Source organism: Pelophylax lessonae (assembly GCF_965119305.1).
Source record: "Pelophylax lessonae genome assembly, chromosome: 4".
In the NCBI taxonomy this organism is placed as follows: domain Eukaryota; kingdom Metazoa; phylum Chordata; class Amphibia; order Anura; family Ranidae; genus Pelophylax; species Pelophylax lessonae.
The window spans coordinates 457,122,901-457,145,420 of record NC_138771.1 but is presented as its reverse complement, the minus strand read 5'-3'; the positions used below and the strand labels follow the sequence as shown (position 1 = coordinate 457,145,420).

Below are 22,520 nucleotides of genomic sequence, written 5' to 3'. Positions count from 1 at the left end.
AGATTGCACTCACATGTAGTGTGTGTCTCAATCCCGGCACTAGGTGTTTACAGCATGTACAGATATGGCTTACAGTTTTCCTCCAGCGCTAGCGTGCGATTCACGCCTCGCTCTGGGTAGTAGGCCAGATGGGTTGGTACATGGTACATGGAAGTGATGAATGCTCCACTCCGACATACATTTCACTGTACTTGGCGCCTTCAGGAAGAGAAGACATTTAATGTTTGAAGAATACCCAATCACATGCAAGGAAAATTTTAAAAAAATTGGATTTTTGTAAGATCTTACCGTAAAATCCTTTTCTCTTAGCTCATTGACAGACGTAGTCCTCTTTGATTCTCATCAATAGGGTTATGCTGCCTCCGCAGGAGTAGGACTAGGCAGAAAGAAAAACGTTCTGGCTCCACCCTAGGGGCAGTCCCAGAGGGTATATCCTCCCTCTCTCTGCTACAGGGAATCAGTTCTGTTACAAAGCAGTGTCAGAGAATTTAACCCAACCCAACTCAATGATAGAGGGGCGGGTACTACGTCTGTCAATGAGCTAAGAGTAAAGGATTTTACAGTAAGATCTTACAAAAATCCAATTTTCTCTGTCGCTCATTGACAGACGTAGTCCTCTTTGATTCTCATCAATAGGGACGTCCCAAAGCAGTGCCACAAATGAGGGGTGGGATTGACAGAAATCAAAATCCAATCTAGAAGGCCCAACCGGTGCCAACTAGAAGTTTAAAGGCTCATTATAAACAAAGAATGAGACTCAAATAAAAATTCCAACGGAAAAAAACCCTCGAGGTAGACCACTGGTCTCCTCAAATTGCGGCCTGCAAAACCTTCGGCCAAACGAGGCATCAGACGATGCCATTACATCAACTTTATAATGTTTTGTAAAGGTATGCACCGACGACCAGGTATGCACCGACGACCAGGAGTGGAGTGCGCCTTAACAGGGAACGGGGGCTCCCGACCCTTAATAGAATAAGCCTGTACCACCGTCTGTCTGATCCATTTGGAAATAGTCGCGGCAGATGCAGGCAACCCCTTTTTGGGTCCATCCGGGACCACAAAAAGTGAATCCGTTTTGCGAAACGAGTCTGTCGTTTTCAAGTATACCCTGATCGCCCGAACCACATCCAAGGAGTGTAAAGCAAACTCCCGATGATGGCTGGGCTTAGGACACAGGGAAGGTAATACAATTTCCTCATTCAGATGAAAATCTGAAATTACTTTAGGTAGGAAAGATGGATTCGGGCGTAGAACCACCTTATCTCTATGAACCACCAGATATGGGGAACAACAAGATAATGCGGCCAGTTCTGACACCCTGCGTGCAGAAGTGATAGCCACCAAGAAGGCCACCTTCTGGGACAACGTAGGTAAAGGAATCTCCCTAATATCTTCAAAGGGAGGTTTCTGAAGAACCGACAATACTAGATTAAGATCCCAGGGTGATAACGGCGCGCGCACTGGCGGAGCCAGATGTCGCACCCCCTGGATGAAATTCCGCACCAAGGAATGAGTAGCCAAAGGTTTCTGAAAGAAGATAGCTAATGCTGAAACCTGACCCTTGATAGTGCTCAAGGCCAGTTTCTGCTCAACCCCTTGTTGCAGAAAGGCTAATATTCGATTAATCGAATAGGAACGTGGGTGGAACCCCAGAGGTTCACACCATGCAATGTAGGACTTCCATGTGCGATGATAAATCTTTCTGGAAGTCGCTTTCCTTGCTTTAACTAGAGTAGGAATAACTGAAGCTGACAATCCCTTGTCCTTCAGCACCTGGGTCTCAATAGCCAGGCCGTTAAAGCCAGCGATCGTAAAGCAGGATGGAAGATCGGTCCCTGAGACAGTAGGTCTTCCCTGAGAGGAAGTCGCCACGGGACGTCCGCTACCAGCCTGACCAAGTCGGCGTACCAAGCTCGACGAGGCCAGTCCGGAGCTACCAGGATTACTGGAATTCCTTCCCCCTCTATTCTGCGAAGAAGTCTTGGCAGTAACCTGAGAGGAGGGAAGGCATACATTAGCTGGTATTGTCCCCACGGGGCGACCAGTGCGTCTGCGGTCTCTGCTAGAGGATCGCGGGAGCGAGCCACAAATCTCTGTACTTTCCTGTTGAATCGAGAAGCCAACAGATCCACATCCGGGGTGCCCCAACGTAGGCACAACTGGTGGAAAACTTCTGGATGGAGGGACCATTCCCCCTGATCCAGAGTCTGACGGCTGAGATAATCTGCCTGCCAATTCTCCACCCCCGGAATGAACACCGCAGAGATAGCTGGAACAAACCGTTCCGCCCAGCGAAGAATGCAAGCCACTTCCCTGGCAGCCCGGACACTCTTGGTGCCCCCTTGGTGATTGACATAAGCCACGGCCGTGGCGTTGTCCGACTGGATCCGAACCGGGCTGCTCTGGAGCTGCTCGGTCCAGTAAATCAGACAAAGTCTGATCGCTCTCAGTTCCAATACATTTATCGGTAACCTGGATTCTTCCGGGGACCAAAGTCCCTGGACGGATAATTGACCGAGAATTCCTCCCCATCCGGATAGACTGGCATCCGTGGTCACAATCGTCCAATATATTGGCAGAAATGACTTCCCCTGGCTGAGCATCGGAGATCGAAGCCACCAGACCAGAGACTCCCTGGTCTGTTCGCTCAATCGGATCCGATTGTCCAGGGATTCCGGATTCCGATTCCATTTGAGAAGAATCTCTTCCTGAAGAATTCGGGTATGGGACTGGGCAAATGGGACTGCTTCGAAGGAAGCCACCATCAACCCCAGAACCCTCATGCAAGTCCGAAGAGAAGACCAGCTGTTGGATAGTAACAACTGAATTGCTGATTGAATCTTCCGGAGTTTCCCTACCGGAAGGAATACTCTTGCCCTGAATGTGTCTAGAATTAGACCCAGATATTCGAGCCTCCGGGTGGGAACCAGAAATGACTTTTGCCGGTTCACCAGCCACCCGAATTCCTGTAAAGAGATCATAGTAATCTCTAGGATTTGTAGCAGGGTCTGTGGAGACTCTGCATGAAGTAGAAGATCGTCTAGGTAACCTAGAACCGATATGCCTCGTTGACGCAGCAGTGCCAACATTGGGGCCAACACCTTCGTGAAGACCCGAGGAGCCGTGGCGAGACCGAAAGGTAACGCCGCAAACTGATAGTGGTTCTCTTCTACGGAAAAACGTAGAAACCGCTGATGTCCTGCGTAAATGGGAATGTGAAGATAGGCGTCCTTGATGTCTATGGACACTAGGACATCCCCTTGATGCAGGGAGGCCGCTACTGTGCAAATGGACTCCATCCTGAATTTTCTTATGTTGACAAAGGAATTGAGTGCCCTTAAGTCCAGAATTGGACGCACCTTGCCCTCTTTCCTGGGTATTGTAAATAGGTTTGAATAAAACCCTTGAAAGCGTTCTGCCCAAGGAACGTGGACTACCACTCCTTGTTGTAGTAAATCCGTGACTGCTCTCCGCAGATCTTCTAAACGATCCGGGGATAGTCGGATATTGGAAGGGAAGAATCGCGCCGGTGGGAGAGATCGAAACTCGATCTTGTACCCTGACCTTATGACTTCGCAAACCCATTTGTCCGGGATTCTGGAAAGCCCTGGATCCGAGAACCGGTGAAGACGTCCCCCCACCCCAGTTATGGGTGGGGGCGCACCTTCAGGCTTTAGTAGTCTTATCTTCAGGTCTGGAAGAGTCGGACTTTTGCTTGCCCGACCAACGTCCCCTGAAACCTCCCGAAGGAGCTTTGGAGGACTTAGTTTTCTCACCCGTGGGACGAAAAAATTTCTTATGAGCGGAGAAAGAAGGCCCCCGTCTTTGACGAGGTCCTTTACCCTTAGCACTTTGCGGTAAAAAAATGCTCTTTCCTCCCGTGAGATCCTTAATAATCTCATCTAAGTTGGCTCCGAATAAACGCTCTCCTAAAAAGGGAGATTAGCCAATGCTTTTTTGGAACCTTGGTCAGCTGACCAACATTTTAGCCACAGTGTACGCCTGAGAACCACTGCTGAAACTGATGCTCGCGCCAATAATGGAGTGGCGTCTAACACCGCGTCACACACAAACTGTAACCCCTGTATCATCTGTTCCAACAAATCTGATACCGCCTGAGGGACCTCTTCTAAGTCCCGGCGTAACCACTTGGTCCATTCAGTTACAGTCTGCGAAACCAGCCCAATAGCAATTATTGGTCTGAAAGCTGATCCAATCAAGGAAAACATGGCGCGAGACATAGCTTCTATCTTGCGATCCACCGGATCCTTAAAAGACGGAGCGTCTTCCAATGGAATGACCGTGGCTTTATTTAATCTAGAAATTGGTGAATCCACCACCGGTGGTTCTGTCCATTTCTTAATGAGGGCTTCCTCAAACGGATAACGCCTGCTAATGCGTTTGGAAATAGCAGAAGTGCGTTTTGGCAGACTCCATTCTTTGATCGGATTGCCAAAACATTTGGGCAATGGAAATACCTTCGCCACTTTGATGCGTTTTTTAGTACCAAAGGGAATTTCAGTCTCAGCTACTTCCGACGGTGTACCCTGTAATCTTAAGGTTTCTTGGACAGATACAATTAGTGCGTTTACCAACGCTTCCTCTCGGGCTATGGCTGATGCCGAAAGATCCTCCTCACTGTCTGAAGAGACAGTACCCGAGACACAAATCCCAGATGAGGTACCTGCAACTGCAGGAATAGGCTCAGATTCTGAATCCGAAGTTTCAGATAAAATGGGGGTAGGCGGGGGTCGCTTTCTTGCGCCCTGTCCCTGACAAGCCACTTCCACCCGGGATACAAAGGTCTCCATAATAGCTGACAATGATTCAATAGTAAGTGGGGTGCTGGAGGATCCTGCAGACACCTCGAGGGGATCAGGTGGAGATACATGTGTGGCAGGGTCCATGTTAATCCAGGACACTTGCCAGAAAAAAACTTTTTTTTTTTTTTTATCTGTATCCCCCTAGCGCAATAGCGCCCCTCAGTGTATCTGCTTCTTGACCCCCACAGAAAGAGAGAGGGACCCCAAAGGCTCACCACCCGATGCAGAGAAGTTTCCTATCAACTGCAGTCAGCGTTTGTCTTGTGCAGACTGGGAAGTACTGTGCTCGTTTTCCCGGGTAGAAGGAAGTGGCTCCGTCCCCTGTGTACGCCTTCCGGCGTTCCCAGCTGCTCCTCGAGGTTAGCTGGGCACTTCAAACATGGCCGCCCCCATGCAGGAGACAGTAGACTCCAAAAAAATGGCGGCCGGCGTGACCTGCGGACTCGTGTACCTGGTCTACAGCAAAATGGCGGCGTATTGCCGAAGTAGCGTTTTGTCAGCACAGCAACCTGCATGCCAAGCTAATGGCGGCTTATCGACCTGCGGGAGGTCCACTACAGTCAAGGTAGGCTTATACCTCCTATGTATGCTGTAATACTGCAGTCAGTCACAAACCAAGCCTGCTGGTTTAGAATGTTAGCTCCCAAACCAAGTCCGCTGCCCACCGAGCACATTATCACTGAGGATATGTGAACTTTAACATTACAAGGGGGACTTTTAGTGTCAGAAAGAATCCGACCATGTATGGAGGGGCCCGTATCCCAAAACGCCTCATAGAGAGGAAAGGGAAACATTTACTCACCATACCGAACCGACAGGCACCCTCTCTTCACAGTACCCTCTCCACCGAAGTGGGGGGCTGTTGACCAATCCGGACGCCTTGACTCTCTGGTTCCTGGCGTCCAAGCGAGACCTTTAACTCGCAAGGTCAGTCCCTCCAATGGGACTCTGTCGCGGCCGACCCAGCGCGGAGCTATGGTCTGCACGCGCTCGTAGGCTGAACCGGGGTGACCACTGGATCTCAACATCCAGCCCGTCGCCCGGTCCCGCATACTTACTTGAATGTGTCGCGGCCGACCAAGCGTGATGCTATGGTCTGCGCGCGCTCGTAGGCCGGCTGGGGTGACCACTGGATCTCAACATCCAGCCTGTCGCCCAGATCCGGCGTAATTTGCTTGAAGATCTCACAGGAAAAAAACTGGAGAAACTACCTAAAAAATATTTTTTCTAAAAAAATCTTGCCAGGACCAAAAGATCCCAGCAAGGAACTTAGGTCCTTACTCCTGACTAGACAGAAAAAAACTGATTCCCTGTAGCAGAGAGAGGGAGGATATACCCTCTGGGACTGCCCCTAGGGTGGAGCCAGAACGTTTTTCTTTCTGCCTAATCCTACTCCTGCGGAGGCAGCATAACCCTATTGATGAGAATCAAAGAGGACTACGTCTGTCAATGAGCGACAGAGAAATACTATTTTTGTTTGCACATTATTGGATGATGAAAGATGGCAAACTTTCACCTTATTCGCTAAGGTAAGGGAAAATTCCCTTGCAAAGTATAAACTCCTTTACTAAGTAAATAGCCTATTTCCCTTTAATATATCAAATTTTTGTCTTTAATACATTTTGGCCTGTTAACCCTGATTAAAACTGTCCTGCTACTGAGCAGTTTACATTGCTGTATCTTCTGCAGTATCTTATTTTTTTGTAGTAAAGCCCCAGCCTGTGCCGTTTATTTGTAGTAGGTTTGGGTTTAGCCTTGCTATTTAAAGTTGTCCTGCTGCTCGCCAATTTTACACTGTTATATCATCTGCAGTCTCTTTATTCTTGTAGTAAAACAGCTGCCTATACTCATTTTCTCTAGGACGTTTCAGCCAATTCTCCATCCTTAAAAATGCCCTACCATTTTTATACTGCTGTATCATCTGCAGTCTCTTAATTAATGGGAGCTTAAAAGAAAATGGCCAAAGACAGGACAGCTTTGCATCAGCAGGAACAAGGACAGCCATAGCAAAATATTGACCAGTTTCTATCTGCCGGTTAAAACATGTGTCACTGCTAAATCTACCTGAAAAACTATTTTTTTCTGAAACTGGAATAAATCAGACTTGGGTACTGCCGCTGTATGTAAGTCAAGTTAATTGTAAAAGAAAAATAAGAAAAATAACATCAATTCAGTTGCTGCCCAGGGAGGGGTTACATAGTTGATACTCTTTAATAAAGACACCAATCCATTCAGTTCAACCTGAATGTGTCTGTATGTGTGTGTTTATGCCACTACCATTTTCAATATCTCTGTCCAAGAGTTTTTTTTTAAGTTATCTACACTCCCTGCTTACACTACCAACTGTAGAAGGGAGTTCTACATCCTTAGCGCTTAGTAGAGGACCTCTTATGCAGTTTAGGATTGAACGGCTTTATCTCCATCTTCATTGTGTGGCCACGTCTTCTTTAGGGACCTTACGTTTAATAGTTTCCCTCCCCATTTACACATTTGTATATTGTGATCATATACCCTTTTAAATGTCTCTTCTCCAGGGAGAGTAAGTTTAACGTTTGTAGTCGTTCCTCATAACCGAGGTCCTCCAGCCCCCTTATTAGCTTTGGACTCTCTCGAGTTCAAGCACATCTTTCCTGAAGTTCGGTTTTGCCTCGAGAAAAATATCGACCCATATTCTGATGGCAGGGAGATTGATTCCCTGGACTAAAGGTACCCTTAGCCCTTAGAATTTAGAACTTTGGGTATTATTAGTTGCAAGAACTATCTCCGTTGCTTTTTTTTTTTTTTTTTTTTTTGGGACATGCTGCCAAAAATCTAAAAAGCATGCTGACACTACTAAATTTGGACTTAGTACATGTGCAGCAATGACCTCTGGTCACAAAGGGGTTAAATGTTGCCTCTTTTCCAAACCGAAACAAACATGTTACTTTTTCTGTTATTCTTAGGATTGGGTTGTCTGCCCCTGAATCCTTTTCAAGATTTCTATCTTCTTTTAAATATATATATATACTCTATTACAAAGGTTTACCAATACAGGGCCTTCTATTCCAAAAGTAATATATTTATTTTAATAGGAAAAGACCACACTCTTTTTTGGTATACGGTGAGGATATAGTACCAGGGTTTGGGATTCACCTGGAGTGAGGTTCTACAGCGTTTTCACTGCACACAGTGTTTTTCATGTTTATTCTTTTTCAAAGGAGGCAATGAGGTCCTGCGATAATTAAAAAAAAAAAACTCTTTAATGAACCATCAGCAACAACTGCCCGATGCGCTTGTCCTTGTTTGGGCACTTGGTATTATGGGGTGACAACGCTTTGCCCCTCTCTCCCACAAACTCCTGCCTGTAAATAACCCTGTCACATGCTCTTCATAAAGAAACTAAAAGCTTCTATCCTGATGCACATTGCCCAGGCATATTCCACTACTGTCACTATTTAAAAACAAAGCTGTTGCTGAAAAAATAAAAATATATTTACAGAGGCCCTGACTTTCAATACTTCAAGGAGATGTGGGTAACATCAACGTGTCTCGATGCGGTCTCCTGTGATAACCAAGCAGTCAAAATCTTGTAAGAATGCACTCCAGACAACTGCAGGGGCATGTTCTCATAGGATTTCAAGTTTTAAAGAGTTAGTTCACCTTTATAAAAAAAATAATAAGTTTGCAGTCACATTACACCGTAGTAACAACCAAAGCAAAACTCATTTTATAACCATGCCTCTCCTCTGATAACATACCTGTGGGCCATGTTCACAAGAACTATCACAGCTTTACATAACTCCATCTTATCTCGCTGCTTTGATGAAGCAGCCATTAAGATGAACATTCCCCTATTGTTATAGGAGGGAGCGCCATACTTTTCCCGAGGGCTCTATTTTTCACCTCTCTTAGCCACTGAGCCCATTCAAGTCAACAGAAGGGAGAGATCACTGTGTGTGCACAGTCCTCTGAAAAGACAGCATACCCTCTCATATCACTAGGGGGAACTCACCCTAACAGCTGCTTCGTCATGGTAGTAAGATGGGACAGAGCCATGTAAAGCAGTGGCAGTTTTTCCAGCAGGCCGAATACGGCCTACAGGTATGTTACCAGAGGAGAAGCATGGATGAAGGATTTCATCAGCATAGGGTATTGCTATGGTGTAGTGTGGCTGCATATTTATTAATTTTTTTTTATAAAGGTGAACTAACCCCTTAAAAATGTCCTGTGAAAAAACAGTTGCAGCCAGCAACAATTAGGAAATGTGCCCTGTAAAAAAACACATGCAGTCTGTTATCACTGTAGACAGAGACATGCTGTAAAGAGGCTGCAGGACATCAGCAGAATTAAGATGTAACAAAGGATAAAAAAGGTAAACACTCTTTGCTCCCCCCCACCCCCACATTCTACAACATAACATTAAGGGTTTACATTTACTTTAGGATACCTTCCAGTGTCTACAAGCCCTACACTTCCTAGGTTTTTCCTATCACAGCTAAACTACATGGTCAATATTGCTACTGGAAACTAACTCTTATATAGTGAGTGGTTAAAAAAAAACCTGTTGACAGTTCTAAGCCAGTAGCCATAAAGTATAACTAAAGGCAAACATTTTTTTTTTTAGTTTTAGACATAGTTGTGAGGGATTACAACGGCTGTCAGGTTTTTATTGCAGTCTGTGTCCCTTTGGGGAAATTAATCCTCTCTATTAGTCATGTTTACCGTACTCATTAAAATTGATAGTAGAAGAAAATCCCAAATTTTGGGTTGTCCTCAGAATGGAATCAGAAGGGAAATATTCCAATGTGGACATGTTCTGGTCATATTGGTGACAACCAGGGATTCCCTCACTTTGGAGGGATTTCCATTCACTTCCTGTTTTGGCACAATGGGACACAGATGGCAAAAAACTGACAGGTGTTATATCCATCCCTTAAATCTAAAATGAAAAAAAACAGTTTTTTGCCTTGAGCTCCACTTTACGTTCAAAGGCCAGGTGGTGCATTATGATTTCTATGGTAATTCCTGCAATATTTCCCTTCAAAACCATGCAGGGTTTACCTCAAAACCATGGTAGCACAGAACCAAAACATCATCCCTTGTTCTGCTGAAAACTGAAACCTTTTGGATTTCCAATCATTTTATCTCTTGGAGACATTAGCCACAGGAACAAAAAGAATGAGGGATTTTTCCCAGTGGGGACACAGTCAGAAAAATAAATAAAAACTTGACATGGGTTCCAACTTTTTTATACTCTATCCAAGACTAAAAAGCAGATTTTTGAGTATACATATACTTTCACATTATTTCACACATCATTTAAATAGTACAAAACAAAAAATAATAATGTTTAGATAGAAGCATGCCATAACTAGAAATGATAAGGACTGGTGCAGCACTTTTAAAAAGGCCCTAGGAAAATCCTAGTACTGAGACCTGTGCCATTGAAATGAATATACATTTATTTTATCCTAATTTATTTGCCAATTATATCTCGGCTTGAATAAATCATTAATCAATAGAATAGTACCATGGTGTAAAGCACCAAAACAGATGCTTGATTGACTATATATATCTATACTGTAGTTTGATCACTGTAATCTAGTATATCTGGAAAAGGAAGGGTTAATCATATCAGGTTTAAACAAGTAAATATGATTTGGAAATTCATCCCCAGCATTAGATATGTAATCTGCTTTGTGGCATTTACTCTTTAATTCCTCAAGCTGCTGCCTTTGCTATGACAACACCAAACCTTTTTGCCAAATGTCACTAATAATTTCCACTTTAGGAACATGTGTATTAAAAGTTTTAACAGGTAAATCAACAAAATTATTTAAAAGCTTTTGGATTTTTGCTATTAACAACAGATGCAAATTGATCCCTGTAAAATACTACACTATGAAGAGTTCAGAAAATGTTTTTAAATGTGTGAATGTACTGTATATGAAAAAATGTCCCTATCTTAATAGAGTCAAAGCATACCAAGACATAAATGGGTTGCAAAAAAACTGTTTTTGCTATTTTGTCAAAGGGAATGCAAATTAGATTTTTAAAACTATGCAAAACATGGCAATTATGGATTCTGAGAGAAAAGTTATAGACATAAAAAATAAGTTCATGTGAATATAAAAGAATGTCTAACAAGCAGCAAGGGGTGGGTCAGACCAATGCAACACAATCGCCACTCTTCTGGAAAGAGTAGCCCTCCTTAGCTACTGACTAGTTGCAGGGGGGCAGTCTGTATTAGCGGCATGGGGCATTCTTACATAGATATGACAAGTAGGACATTGGAAACATGTCATTTTGATGCACCTTGAAATGATGAGTGTTATTTTGTAGAGCTTAACACAGCTTTAATTTCCATATTCCAAATTTCCTTTGTGTGGATGCCCAAATGACAATTTCATGAGGAATAGGGAAGTATGTATGGGAGAGCCTGATGGAGAGGGTGCAATGATCCTGTCTTATTTTGAGTAGAACCCTATGCCTAATCTCTTACAGGAGGAGGACACTGGTGAAGGGCGCTTCAGCTTTGCCGCCTACGGAATGGGCCCTGCATGTCTCCAGGCCAAAGATGGGATCTCCGTAAAAGGGAACAACAACAACAACCCCACCAGTTCCGCACCCCCTGCTTCAAGATCTGATGATGAAATGCGAAAGCTTTTTATCGGCCGAGCCAAAAAAATCGACAAGATGTCCAGAATTGGTTTCCCTTTGGTTTTTCTTATATTCAATACTTTCTACTGGATCATCTACAAGATTGTGCGTAGTGAGGATGTTCACAAGCAGTGAAGGTGAAGCAGGTTGGGGGAGGGAAACGGACATAATAAAATTGGGTATTTTGAACAAAAACTTAGGCTTGGGATGGAAGTTGGAGATTGAAGAGCAAGCAAAGAGAAGAAATGTAATCATTGGAAATATTAAGGAGTGGAAATGTTACTGTGTTTAGCATATGTGTACCCCATGCATTTTGCTTCTATATGTCGGGGACACAAATGTCACCAATTTGTTTAGAAATCATACAATTTCAAGGCAAATGCATTTTACTAGAAGGACAGGTTACTACAAAGCAGAGATAAATGCAAAATTAAAAACATGGGATAACATAAAAATTTTTTTTTTGAGGAAATGGAGACAAAAGGCATTGTCTTCAGAAACACACAAAAAAATTGTTATCTTCAAAAACAAAAGAAAACTCTGTATCAAGTTTGTGCAATAGCAATGCAGAAATGCATGATTTTAAGAATGTGACAATATATATACATATATCTAAGGAGTGGGGGCTTTCAGATTCATGAAAGGGGGTTTGATGATGTACATAGGCCTTAAGTATTCCATAAAGAGGGAATGGGATAAAGATTGCTGGTCCAGAATGGATCCAGAATATTGCTGGTAAAATCCAGAGAAGTGCCAGGGGTAAAAAAAATATGTGAAATATGCAACATATAGTCATGCCTAAGTATATTCTAAGATGCACACTAAATAATGTTAGTATTTTAAAGATTTAATTTGCTTACAGCTTACAAACTGGGCTCCGTGAGCCAAGGTTTATGGAGATGAATAGATTTACAGAAGTTGTGGGATTTATTTTAGAATCCTGATATTTATGAAAATGAAGTCCAGACTATGGTGGTTCTAAATGTTATATGTTAGAAACTGCAATAAAGTAATGACTAGCTCTTAATAATTACAGTACATGTCCTAAATTGTTAGCGTTATCAAAATTTCTTAGATTCTGGCTTTTCCTTAAGAAAAAACCCATCCTTGTAAAATATGGAGATGGATAGCTAGTAGTAGTTACATTCAACTGGATTTGTTCTGTAATATTAAAGACATTTGGCTGCCTATTCCAGAAGCTTCTTCAGTTCTAATGAGTGTCAGGAACATATACCAACATTTAGTGTCACACAGGAATCTCAGTCACCTTGGTCCAATCTACATGGATTTTGTTTTAGCAGATGTTGATTGTCCAAGAATATAATGGGATATGTAGTAGTTTGTTCTAATTCCAAATCTAATTCCATGGTGTCATGGGGCAGGTGTTAGTTTGAATGTGGCTGAAAGTGTGAATTGTTGCCAAATCGCCTTGGTAGAGATGTTAGAATGGCAATATATGGGGGTGAAAGATGATGTTGAAGAACCGGAACCCCCCCCCCCCCCCACTGTTTATGGATGGTCTTTCTCCCCTCTTGCAAACTAATTGCCCTCTGTCCAAAATGTACACCTCAATGTCCTAAAATAAATGTCCCATAAGGTGTAAATAACATCTACCTGACTTACAGAGTTTACCTTTTATACTGGGCCATTTGTTTGACAACAGTTCACACTTTCAGCCTTGTAACTAAAATTATTAACACCCGTCCCAGAATTATTGACACCATGGTATGTAATTAGAACAGGGTGGTTCAATATCTGCTTTGACACACTCCATGGTAATTGGAATGAGATGACTAAGTTTCTAATGTGGCTATAAATGCTGGTGTATGTTCCCGACACTCATCAGTACTGAAGAAGCTGCTGGCATAAGCAGAGAAACGTCTTCAACCTTATGGACCAAATCAAGTTAATCTACTTCTAATAGCTATACCATGATCTGAATAACTAAGAACCTTCACAGACATATGGAGATAGATATTAGAATATGGAAGCCATAGTACTGAAAATGGAAAGATCTATACTCACTGCTGTAGTCAGAGGCAGTAGGTAACTTTTTTGACATCCACTGCCTAAACACCGAAAAAGATTCAGGAGGCCCTGCTTTCATAGTTTGTATCATAAGGCCCTGATTTCATGGTGTTTGGTCATATTGAAAATCAAGATCAAGCGAGTGAGATTCAGCTGTGCTTATTGATGCAATTAACTCCAGCTCCAAGCAGTATACTTATTAAATTATTAAAACATGTTTTCACATACTATGAAGTATACTGCATCAATAAAAAAATTGATTGTAGTAGCGGTGAGTGTGTATCTTTTCAATTTCCTACTGTGGATGCATTTTGTTAGGTTGATTAAATCTGAACACTAGAAGATCTGTTATCTGTTTTGTAGCTCCTATTGCAATATTGAGATTGTTTGACAGGTGTGCAGATGATAATTACATTTTTGGAGCTAAAGTGGAACTTTACCCATAGCAATTTGATACATAATGTAATTTAGCATGGAGCATACATTCCAAATGAATAATCATACTACCAAAGTTAGTGTGTGCTGTAAATTGCCTCCAGCATTTCTCCAGTTTCTTCTTGCCGAAGGCTGCCATTTTGCTGAAGCCCAGAGCTCCCGAGCAGCAGCAAATCTTTAGGCTGTCAGCAGATTGGCCTGATTTTGAACACAATGCCAAAAATAGAGTGCAACTGAGCATGTGCAGATCAGGGTGATTTTAAAAACTATAGGCACTTATTGGTATTGTTTTAAATAGCTATACCAGCAAAAAGGGCCAGCATTAAGTGATCTAACAGGACTAAATTTTCTGACTAAAGTTCCATTTTAAACTCCAGAATAATGAATGAGAATAACCTCTTGGTCATTGTAAATTAAGGATTTCAGAATGTGTACAGTCATCTACTGCAACGTATTTTTAAAGCCTACAGCAAGCTTTGGGAAGCTTTGTTAAAGTCCCTAAAGTAACCTTCAGCTTCAGTTTGGTAAGGTAAACACAGATGTTAATGAAAGTCCTTAAAGTAACCTTCAGCTTCAGTTTGCTAAGGTAAATACAGATGTTAATGAAAATACTGACCATCACTTTAAACAAGCTGCTGGCAGGATTCAGTAGGTTTCAGCACTACTTGCAGCTTGAATAAAAGTCTGCTGAAGCCTGCTAGCTGCTTGTTTAGAATCACAGTCAACTCTCCCATTAAAATCTGTGTTTAACCTCCCAAAACTGGAGCTTGTGTATCCTGAAGGGCCCATTTACACCTTAATGATCCAATGTGGTGCATTAATGCACACACATTATCTCAATGACTGGCACTGCAGAGCACCACATAGAGTAGGTGCATTCTATACATTTCAGGAACAGACAGCAATGTGGGCTTTATATGTTTTGCCACTACACACAAGTGTAAATGGGCCCCTAAAAGCTTCAACATACCTGTCCAAAGCTTAAAATACTTACTATAAGTTTGCTGTACATATTGCTTTTCTCTTACTGTAGCCCATATGAACAGCACTTAGTATGTGTATTGAGTGCTATCAGAGGCAGCAGATGATCTAATTGGCTGACAATCCCCTAAAACAGTTAATTTAGTAATGATTGGACTTTTCTTTTTCTTTAACCTTTTTTAAGTGGTCTAAGAAAATTTAATAACATTTACCATATTGTTCTATATGTAGTGTACAGTAATTTAGGAGCTGGTGTGTCAGATAAGTTAAAATAGATGAAGGCCAAAAGAGCTTTATTGTTCATAGTTTAGGTGTACAGAATTCTGCAGTCTTCCAGATCTAGGCAATGTCTTTTTGTGTCTCTGTATTATGACGATATTGAGATGGTTTTATATTTGAAGCTGTCAAGAATACAGGGTAGATGTGGTGATGATAATATTCCTAATGTGTGTACTTCAGTATTTTGAACATTTGCTTTGATTTCCCAGAGCCATTTTGGAAATTGTTTCACATATGTCTCTAAAATGTTTATTCTGTCCAACAGTTCAGAGACTTTTGCTTTGAACAATATGTTATCCGTTTCAGAATCATCTCATGCGCTTGATCAAATCTGTTTAAAGAATTTTTTGTTTCTTTAGACACAGAAAACTTTAGTGAGCCTTCCTTTATTTATTCTTTTTGCTATATGTTAAAAAAAAAAACTTAAATTTAAGGGGTCGTCCGTACGGTGGGAGCATTAGAAAGATAAATGATAAAAGGCAATCAAAAAAGTATAATTTGAAAAAAATGTGTTAAGTTGGATTGACAGATTTTTTATGTACCAGTGTCTACTGGTACATAAAAAAATCTGTCAAACCAACTTAACACATTTGGGGATTTGTATAAAGATATGAATATTTTAACTTTTTATTTTATATATTTTTTTTAACTTAATTTATTTTAACTAATTATTTTAACTAGTCACTAGGTGTAAGGTCAATGAGTTTAACAAGCATCTCCTATAATTTTAAGAAAATCCCTTTATGAAGGCTCTAATCACTGACAATGAGTAATCTGAAATCAAAAAAAGCAATAAAAAATTATTAATGGAACTTGAAAAGTTATAAATTGCAAGTGAGGGGACTGCATGAAGACATAGCTTATTTAAAATTTAAAATGTTGAGCCTGAAGTGGTCTTTTAACACCTTTTTCTTATGTTTTTTTTTTTTTTCCTGGTGCTTTTTTCTATTTTTTTTTTTTTGCCAGAAAATATATTTTTGTACACTATCATCCTGTTTCTTTCTAGGCCTCTAACACACTGCTTTCTAAAAACTCAGCGTTTCTAGGCATACAGGCTTTTTTTGTTTTTTACTGATCTAAATGCAGCCAATTGTTTTCAATGTGCCTGGGTGCACATTGAAAACATGCACTATGTATAGAGGAGTAAAAAAATAATAATACAGAAATCTGAATTGCTGGTCAGTATTTTATGCACATACACATGTAAAATGTTAATTTAAAGAGGTTAAAATTTCATTCTGAGAGATTTTATTTTACTTGTATATACGTGTATGCCCAAATATGAGCAAAATAAACCCAAGAGATTTTGGCCAGGAATACTCTTAGTCTTAACGCTTTTCTTCTCCAAGCACAGAGGTGTCCCTTGTCATTCAAAATGATCTTAAGGTGAACAACTTTGCACCAAAATTCTTATGTGGATTATTTAAGTATACTAAATTATCTTAAAAAATTCAGTTCAGGTTAATCCTTCCTCAAATCTGAGGTCATTCATGACCAGTATAATTGTACAGTAGTTACCCTTCTCTACACAGTTCAACATCCTTTTTTTTTTTTTTAGCTGGTCTAAATTAATATGCTTGATTGTTGTTTTCTTTTAATTTATCAAGAAATCATTGAGCCACAACAAAAATATACCAATGTTACATTTATAGAGGCAGTATGCACTGTTCTCTAGTGTGGCAGCCAGGACTATATTTTATATGCCTATTCTGCCATCTAGTGTTATCCAAATGTACTACATTCAATTAGTCTGCTTGTTTGCCTCTTTAACGGCTAAACTCCACTTAAGTGGGAATAAAAATAGCATATAAAAAGATAATCTAGCCTGTACAATTGCAACACAAGTCATAATTGAATGTTATTAAAAATTATCTTTCCTTTTCAATCTGCAGTGCTGTAATTTTATGTAAAATGCAGTGCAATAAGGCAACCCAGAGGGGTTCTCTACACGGATGGTGTACAGAACAGCCCCCCCCCCCCCCAGAAATTAAATTTCCTCCTTGTGTGATTGGCTCACTTTTGGGTGATTTTCCCAGTATTGTGCAATTATAATTCAGATTTTAGTCATCTCCTGCAACAAAAATGTCCTATTTGGTGAGATAATCCCAAAGGGGAATCACATCTAAAAAGCTGTCGACTCTGCAACTTTCCTCATTAGAACCCTGCAAGTGCAGCAGCTGATTTATAATTATAAATACAATTAATTTGTTAAAATCCTTGCAAAGTGCATTGATCACCCATTCCTTCCTCAACAAAAGTGTAGTTACTCTTTTAAATTTTACTTACATTTTTTAATAGAATTGAACACATCTTAAATTTCACGCTGCTGATAGTTTGGCCATGTATTCCCAGGATCCGCTCAACTGGATTGTTGCCTAAGATTTTATAGCTATGTTTTGAGTTTGTTTTTCTTCTATTTATCTATTTTCATCATTATAAAATAAAAAGAAATAAAAAAATTATATATTTCCTAAATAGCAGGTGTTACAGCTTATGGCCCCATGCAGACACATTACCCAGCTGATACCAGCCTGTATAGTTTTTAATATAGGGCAAGTACGTCCAATAGGATTGGCATGAGAGAGGCCCTATAATTAGTACAAACATGTTTTTCCGGTTATATAGCTGCAGCAAGGAGAGCACTGCTGTTAAAATACACAGTATTCTCTTTTTTAAAGCCAAAGACCTAAATTTAATAAATCAAAGTGAGGTAACTCACACCATTCAGAACAGTAAATTGTTATCAACTGATCAGATGGTTGGGCTACTGCACATTGCTATCTGCACCACAGCAAATATTATATAGAAGGATATATTGTACTAAAAACAATTATTTTTATTTATTTCACATTAGTACATCTCATGTATTCTGATCTGAAGTGGTTGTAAAGGTTGAAGGTTTTTTAAACCTTGCATTCATTAAGAAAGTGCAAAGCATTATATGAATGGCACCTTATCCAGAGGCTGACCTCCTGTGTTTACAATGCAGCAGGGCAGCCACTCAGCACGGGATTTAGAAGTTAGTAGTTGCACTGTGGTGCTTGCTACAGTGGATTTTCAGTGGGATCCCACAGATATGGTATATGCATACTTAAGTAAAAATATTCATACCCAGGAAATTCTTCTTTAAAGGATTGGTCTATATAAAACTATTTGTTTAGCTATTGATGGATAAATGGACCTCCTATATCTCTCAGGATATCTTACTGAATTTCACAATTTTGTCTTAGCCTGTCATGTAGCCCCATTTCTCCTGCTGCTTTCTCCATGGTATAGAATAAAAGAACAGGGGAGCAGGATCTCCACATGTGAATGCAAAGAGTCACAGATGGGGACAGAAGCCAGGACTGAGTTACCTACTTAAGGCCAACCCCCAATATATAGGCCAGGCATGCTTATTCTAGTTAGTGACATTTAAAAGAAAGAAGCAGTGACTTGAAACCTGGTCCTGCAAAGCATTGATATCAACTGAGGGTGGACCAACAATGTTCGTTTCTCCCTATATCTGGAACTCCTTGGCCCTCTTAAAGCTGAACTCCAGGATAATTCAATATTGTCTATATACGGGAGACATGTTTATTGTTACCTAAATCTTGGGCTGCTTTGTGTATTTTTTCAGATACTGTGCATTGTTAAACGTTTCCTCTGTGTAGGAGCTTCCAGTAATAAAGACAAGTCACTGCTGCTCTCTCTTCTTGTGTAGGGTGATTGGTCCTGTATCCCCCCCCTCCTGTAGCTTCCTGCAGGCAACCTGTAGTGGGTGGTGCCTGCTGGGTCCCTCCTACACCTCTGCTTTCTGCACAGGCTATGTGCAGCCCAGTGATAGTGTCACTGCTACTTTTATGAGGCATAAATGTTTGCAAAGGCACTTGATGTACACAAAGTGTATTTATATTCTTTGTTGCTATTAAAGTGATTGTAAAGTCTCATTTTTTTTTCAATAAAAATAACTAAGGGCCCTTTCACACGGGCGATCCGATCAGATCCGCCTGTCAGTTTTTAGGCGGATCTGATCGGATCCTCCATGCAGCTCTATGGGGCAGCGGGTGTCAGCGGAGACACCTCCGCTGACACCCGCTGCCATCCGTATCCGATCCTGTCCGTGAAATCTGGACTGATGGAAACCCTATTTTTCCATCTGTGATCGGATCGGATGAGAGCGGACAGGCGGTCCGCTCTCATCCGATCCCCCATAGAGGGCAGCGGGGGCTGAGACACCTCCCTCTCCGCTCTGCAAGCGGAGACGGAGCTGTCATCCGCTGGCTCAGCAGGGATCGCGGATCGATCCCCGCTGAGCAACACGGATCTGCCTACGGAGGCGGACCGCGTGAAAGAGGCCTAACATGTTATACTTACCTCCCCTGTGCAGTTGGTTTTGCACTGGGCAGCCTGGATTCTCCTCTTCACTGCCCCTGGCCCCTCCCTACCTTTGAGTGCCCCCACAGCAAGAAGCTTGCTATGAGGGCACCCGAGCTGAGTCACTTAATTCAGAGACGGAGCTGCAGTTCGGTCCCGCTCCCTCTCTCTCCTCATTTTTTTTTTTTTTTTAGCCCGCAGTGTGTGAACACACTCGAACTAACACCAGGTGCATAAAAAAGTGCACACACGCAAACATAAGAACACAAAAAGTGCACAGGGTGTGCGGAAAGTCCACCTCCAAAGAGGACGGACCTTAACCTTGATCCCCTGGGGCGCAAGACTCCTGACAGGGATTGAGGCACTCACTATGGTTTGCCCGGCCAAAGCCAGGCAAACCCCGTTCTCTGGGAGGACTGCCGAAACAGCCCACCCCAAGTACTAGGTGGGGCTCCCCCGAAGGGAGACCCCATGAGAGGGTACACTAAGCCAGAAGGCCATATCCACCTCCTCCCAAGACTTTCAAGGTAGGCCCGAGGACCCACACCCTACTCATCGTGAAAAAAAGTGAGAAAGAAAGAGGTGACAAACCACAAATAAAAAAACCACACAAACACAAAGTGGGGGGAAAGGGAAGTGGAGAAGTGCTGAGTGTCAAGGTGCAAGACCCTGACAGGCCATTCAGCTAGGAATAAAAAAATTCCTCTGGTCCAAGCCAAAAGGCCCATCCCTAGAGGCAGGTGCAAAAAAAGTGTGTGTAGCGCAGTGACCAAAGTGCCAAAAACTCAAGGAGAGCTTCCCCCACCAGTGAGAATTTTTTTGTTGAAAATATAATCTTTATTTGCATAAAAGATATACAAAAAACAATACTTTGTCGGGGTACATTCTCCCCTGTACTGCGACGCAGCGCATAAATACACTACATTACAATACATTTCCGGTCATACAAATAAATACATTCAATCAAATACATTAATTCTGCGGTTTGACGTGTTGTGCGGAGTAAGGATACCCCGTGCCATCACATCATGCATAACGCCGCAATAATAAAGCTTTATTGAATGGACAAAGACACACAAGGGAGAGTGGGGGAAGGGGAAATCTTCAGACCTCCTCTTCCTCCATGAGATCCATCAGGTTATAGTCTCTGAGCAGACTGTGAACCAGTCTGCGACAATCCTGAATAGACATCCTCTCCCGCTGGTGGATAAGGCGCTTTCTGGCGCACCATAAAGCTTCCTTAAAGCAACACAACACCAGCCAGGCATTGTCAATGTCCTCCTGTGGAAAAGTCCATTCAGCACACCGAAGTGTGTGATGGCAGTCTGTGGAACAAAGTCTCTAAGTTCAGGTTCCAAGGCCCTCAACAGGCTCTGTGCAAATGAGCACTCCCAGAAAACGTGCAAAGCAGTTTCCTCATGAATGATGCAAAAGGGGCAGTGCCTGTATCTGCACAAGTTTCTGGCATGCATAAATGTCCTGAGTGGCAACCCCCCTTGGATTGCCATCCATGCCAGATCTTTATGCCTGTTGGTGAGTTTATGGCACCTCAGGGGCACATACAGGCTTCCTTCAGCCAGACCAGTGCAGCCCATTATTACCAGGAGGCATCAGAACTTAGACAGCTTAGGGAGAGCCTGCCTTCAACTGGGGACAAGCCTTTTGCAAGGCCAGATTTAACCCAGGAGGAAAGGCCCTCCCACCACCATCACTATTCCTTACCAATTACATCCAGGAGCAGTACTAAATGGTCTCGAGGACAAACCGGCTTTCTCGCTCACTTCAAACTGATAAGAACAGATCCCATTCAAATCAGGAGGCAATGGACCCTTCCAGCTTTTTCTGACAGGACTTACTCCTGGCCCCGAGTTCCATCCAGGCGCTCCGGTTCCTTCAGTCCCTGCCGATACTAACCTTCTAGGTCCATACCAACTGATAAGAACAGATACTACACTTGGTCTTAGCCAAAAGGCCGAGAGGCAATCTCTCCTCATTGGCTAACTGCATTTGTTTGACAGCAGCGGAAGCTAATGGCGCCGCTGCTGTGTCTTAGCCAATGAGGAGGGGAGTCCTGGATGGCTAAAACAGTCATGGACATCGCTGGATCTAGAGGGGATTCAGGTAAGCATTGGGGGGGGGGGGGGCTGCTGCACACAGAAGGTTTTTTTTTATCTTAATGCATAGAATGCATTAAGATAAAAAAAAAAAACCTTCTGACTTTATAAACTCCTTTAAGGAATACATTTAAAAAAAAAATAAAAATTGCGCCTGGAATTCCGCTTTAAATCATATTTGCTAGCAAAATTGCTAAATTAATTGTGACTGCACTTATTGCACTTTCAACTACTTGTAAGCACTCTTAAATGTCATACATGTGTGTTTTCCTCACTTTCTGTGTCTTCATGCACGGCATTTATGTCATGTACACTTTTTGCAGCTAAGAATTTCTTTGTTACCATATTCAAACTGTGAGTGATATTTGCATACATTTGCAAGCATATATGTAAAAAGCTGAAAACCCCCAACAGTGGTTGCATATGCATCAATAGGAATTTTTGAAGCTGTTGTCTAATTGTCCGTGACGAGTACAAATTGGTGTCTAAATTCTGCAGAGATAATAACAGAAACTGCAACATGGGGGAAAAGGAAAAGGCAGCAAGCACAGATGAACAGAAACCAATAGCAATTGGGTAAATAATCATTCTAATGTACAACTGTGACCATCTCAGCATTTCTTGCCTGTTCTTCAGGTCTCGTTCATGATATTCTAACATCTACTTAAGACACGAATCTCCTCAAAATTGCATCAGGGTCACACATTTGCTTTCAGTCCTTGGTTGAAATGACCACACTTACTATGAGGCCTGCAGTCCTGGAACAGGTTTGTCTAGTGCCACGGGCAAGGATGCTGAAATGTGCCCCCCTCTCCCATTGTTAATGCAGGCGTTAGAAGAGGTTTACTGCCCTGTGTCCATT

The 22,520-nt window shown here is 42.0% G+C and overlaps 1 protein-coding gene across 1 annotated transcript in view; it reads left to right on the top strand.

Moving 5' to 3' along the window:
- GLRA1 (glycine receptor alpha 1) overlaps nt 1–11,920 on the top strand; it is a 242,693-nt gene extending 230,773 nt beyond the window's left edge. Inside the window, exon 9 of the mRNA XM_082256006.1 lies at nt 11,310–11,920. Coding sequence (XP_082112132.1) covers nt 11,310–11,600 — 291 coding nt within the window. The 3' untranslated portion in view covers nt 11,601–11,920. The remainder of the gene's footprint in view (nt 1–11,309) is intronic.
- Nucleotides 11,921–22,520: the final 10,600 nt, after the last annotated feature.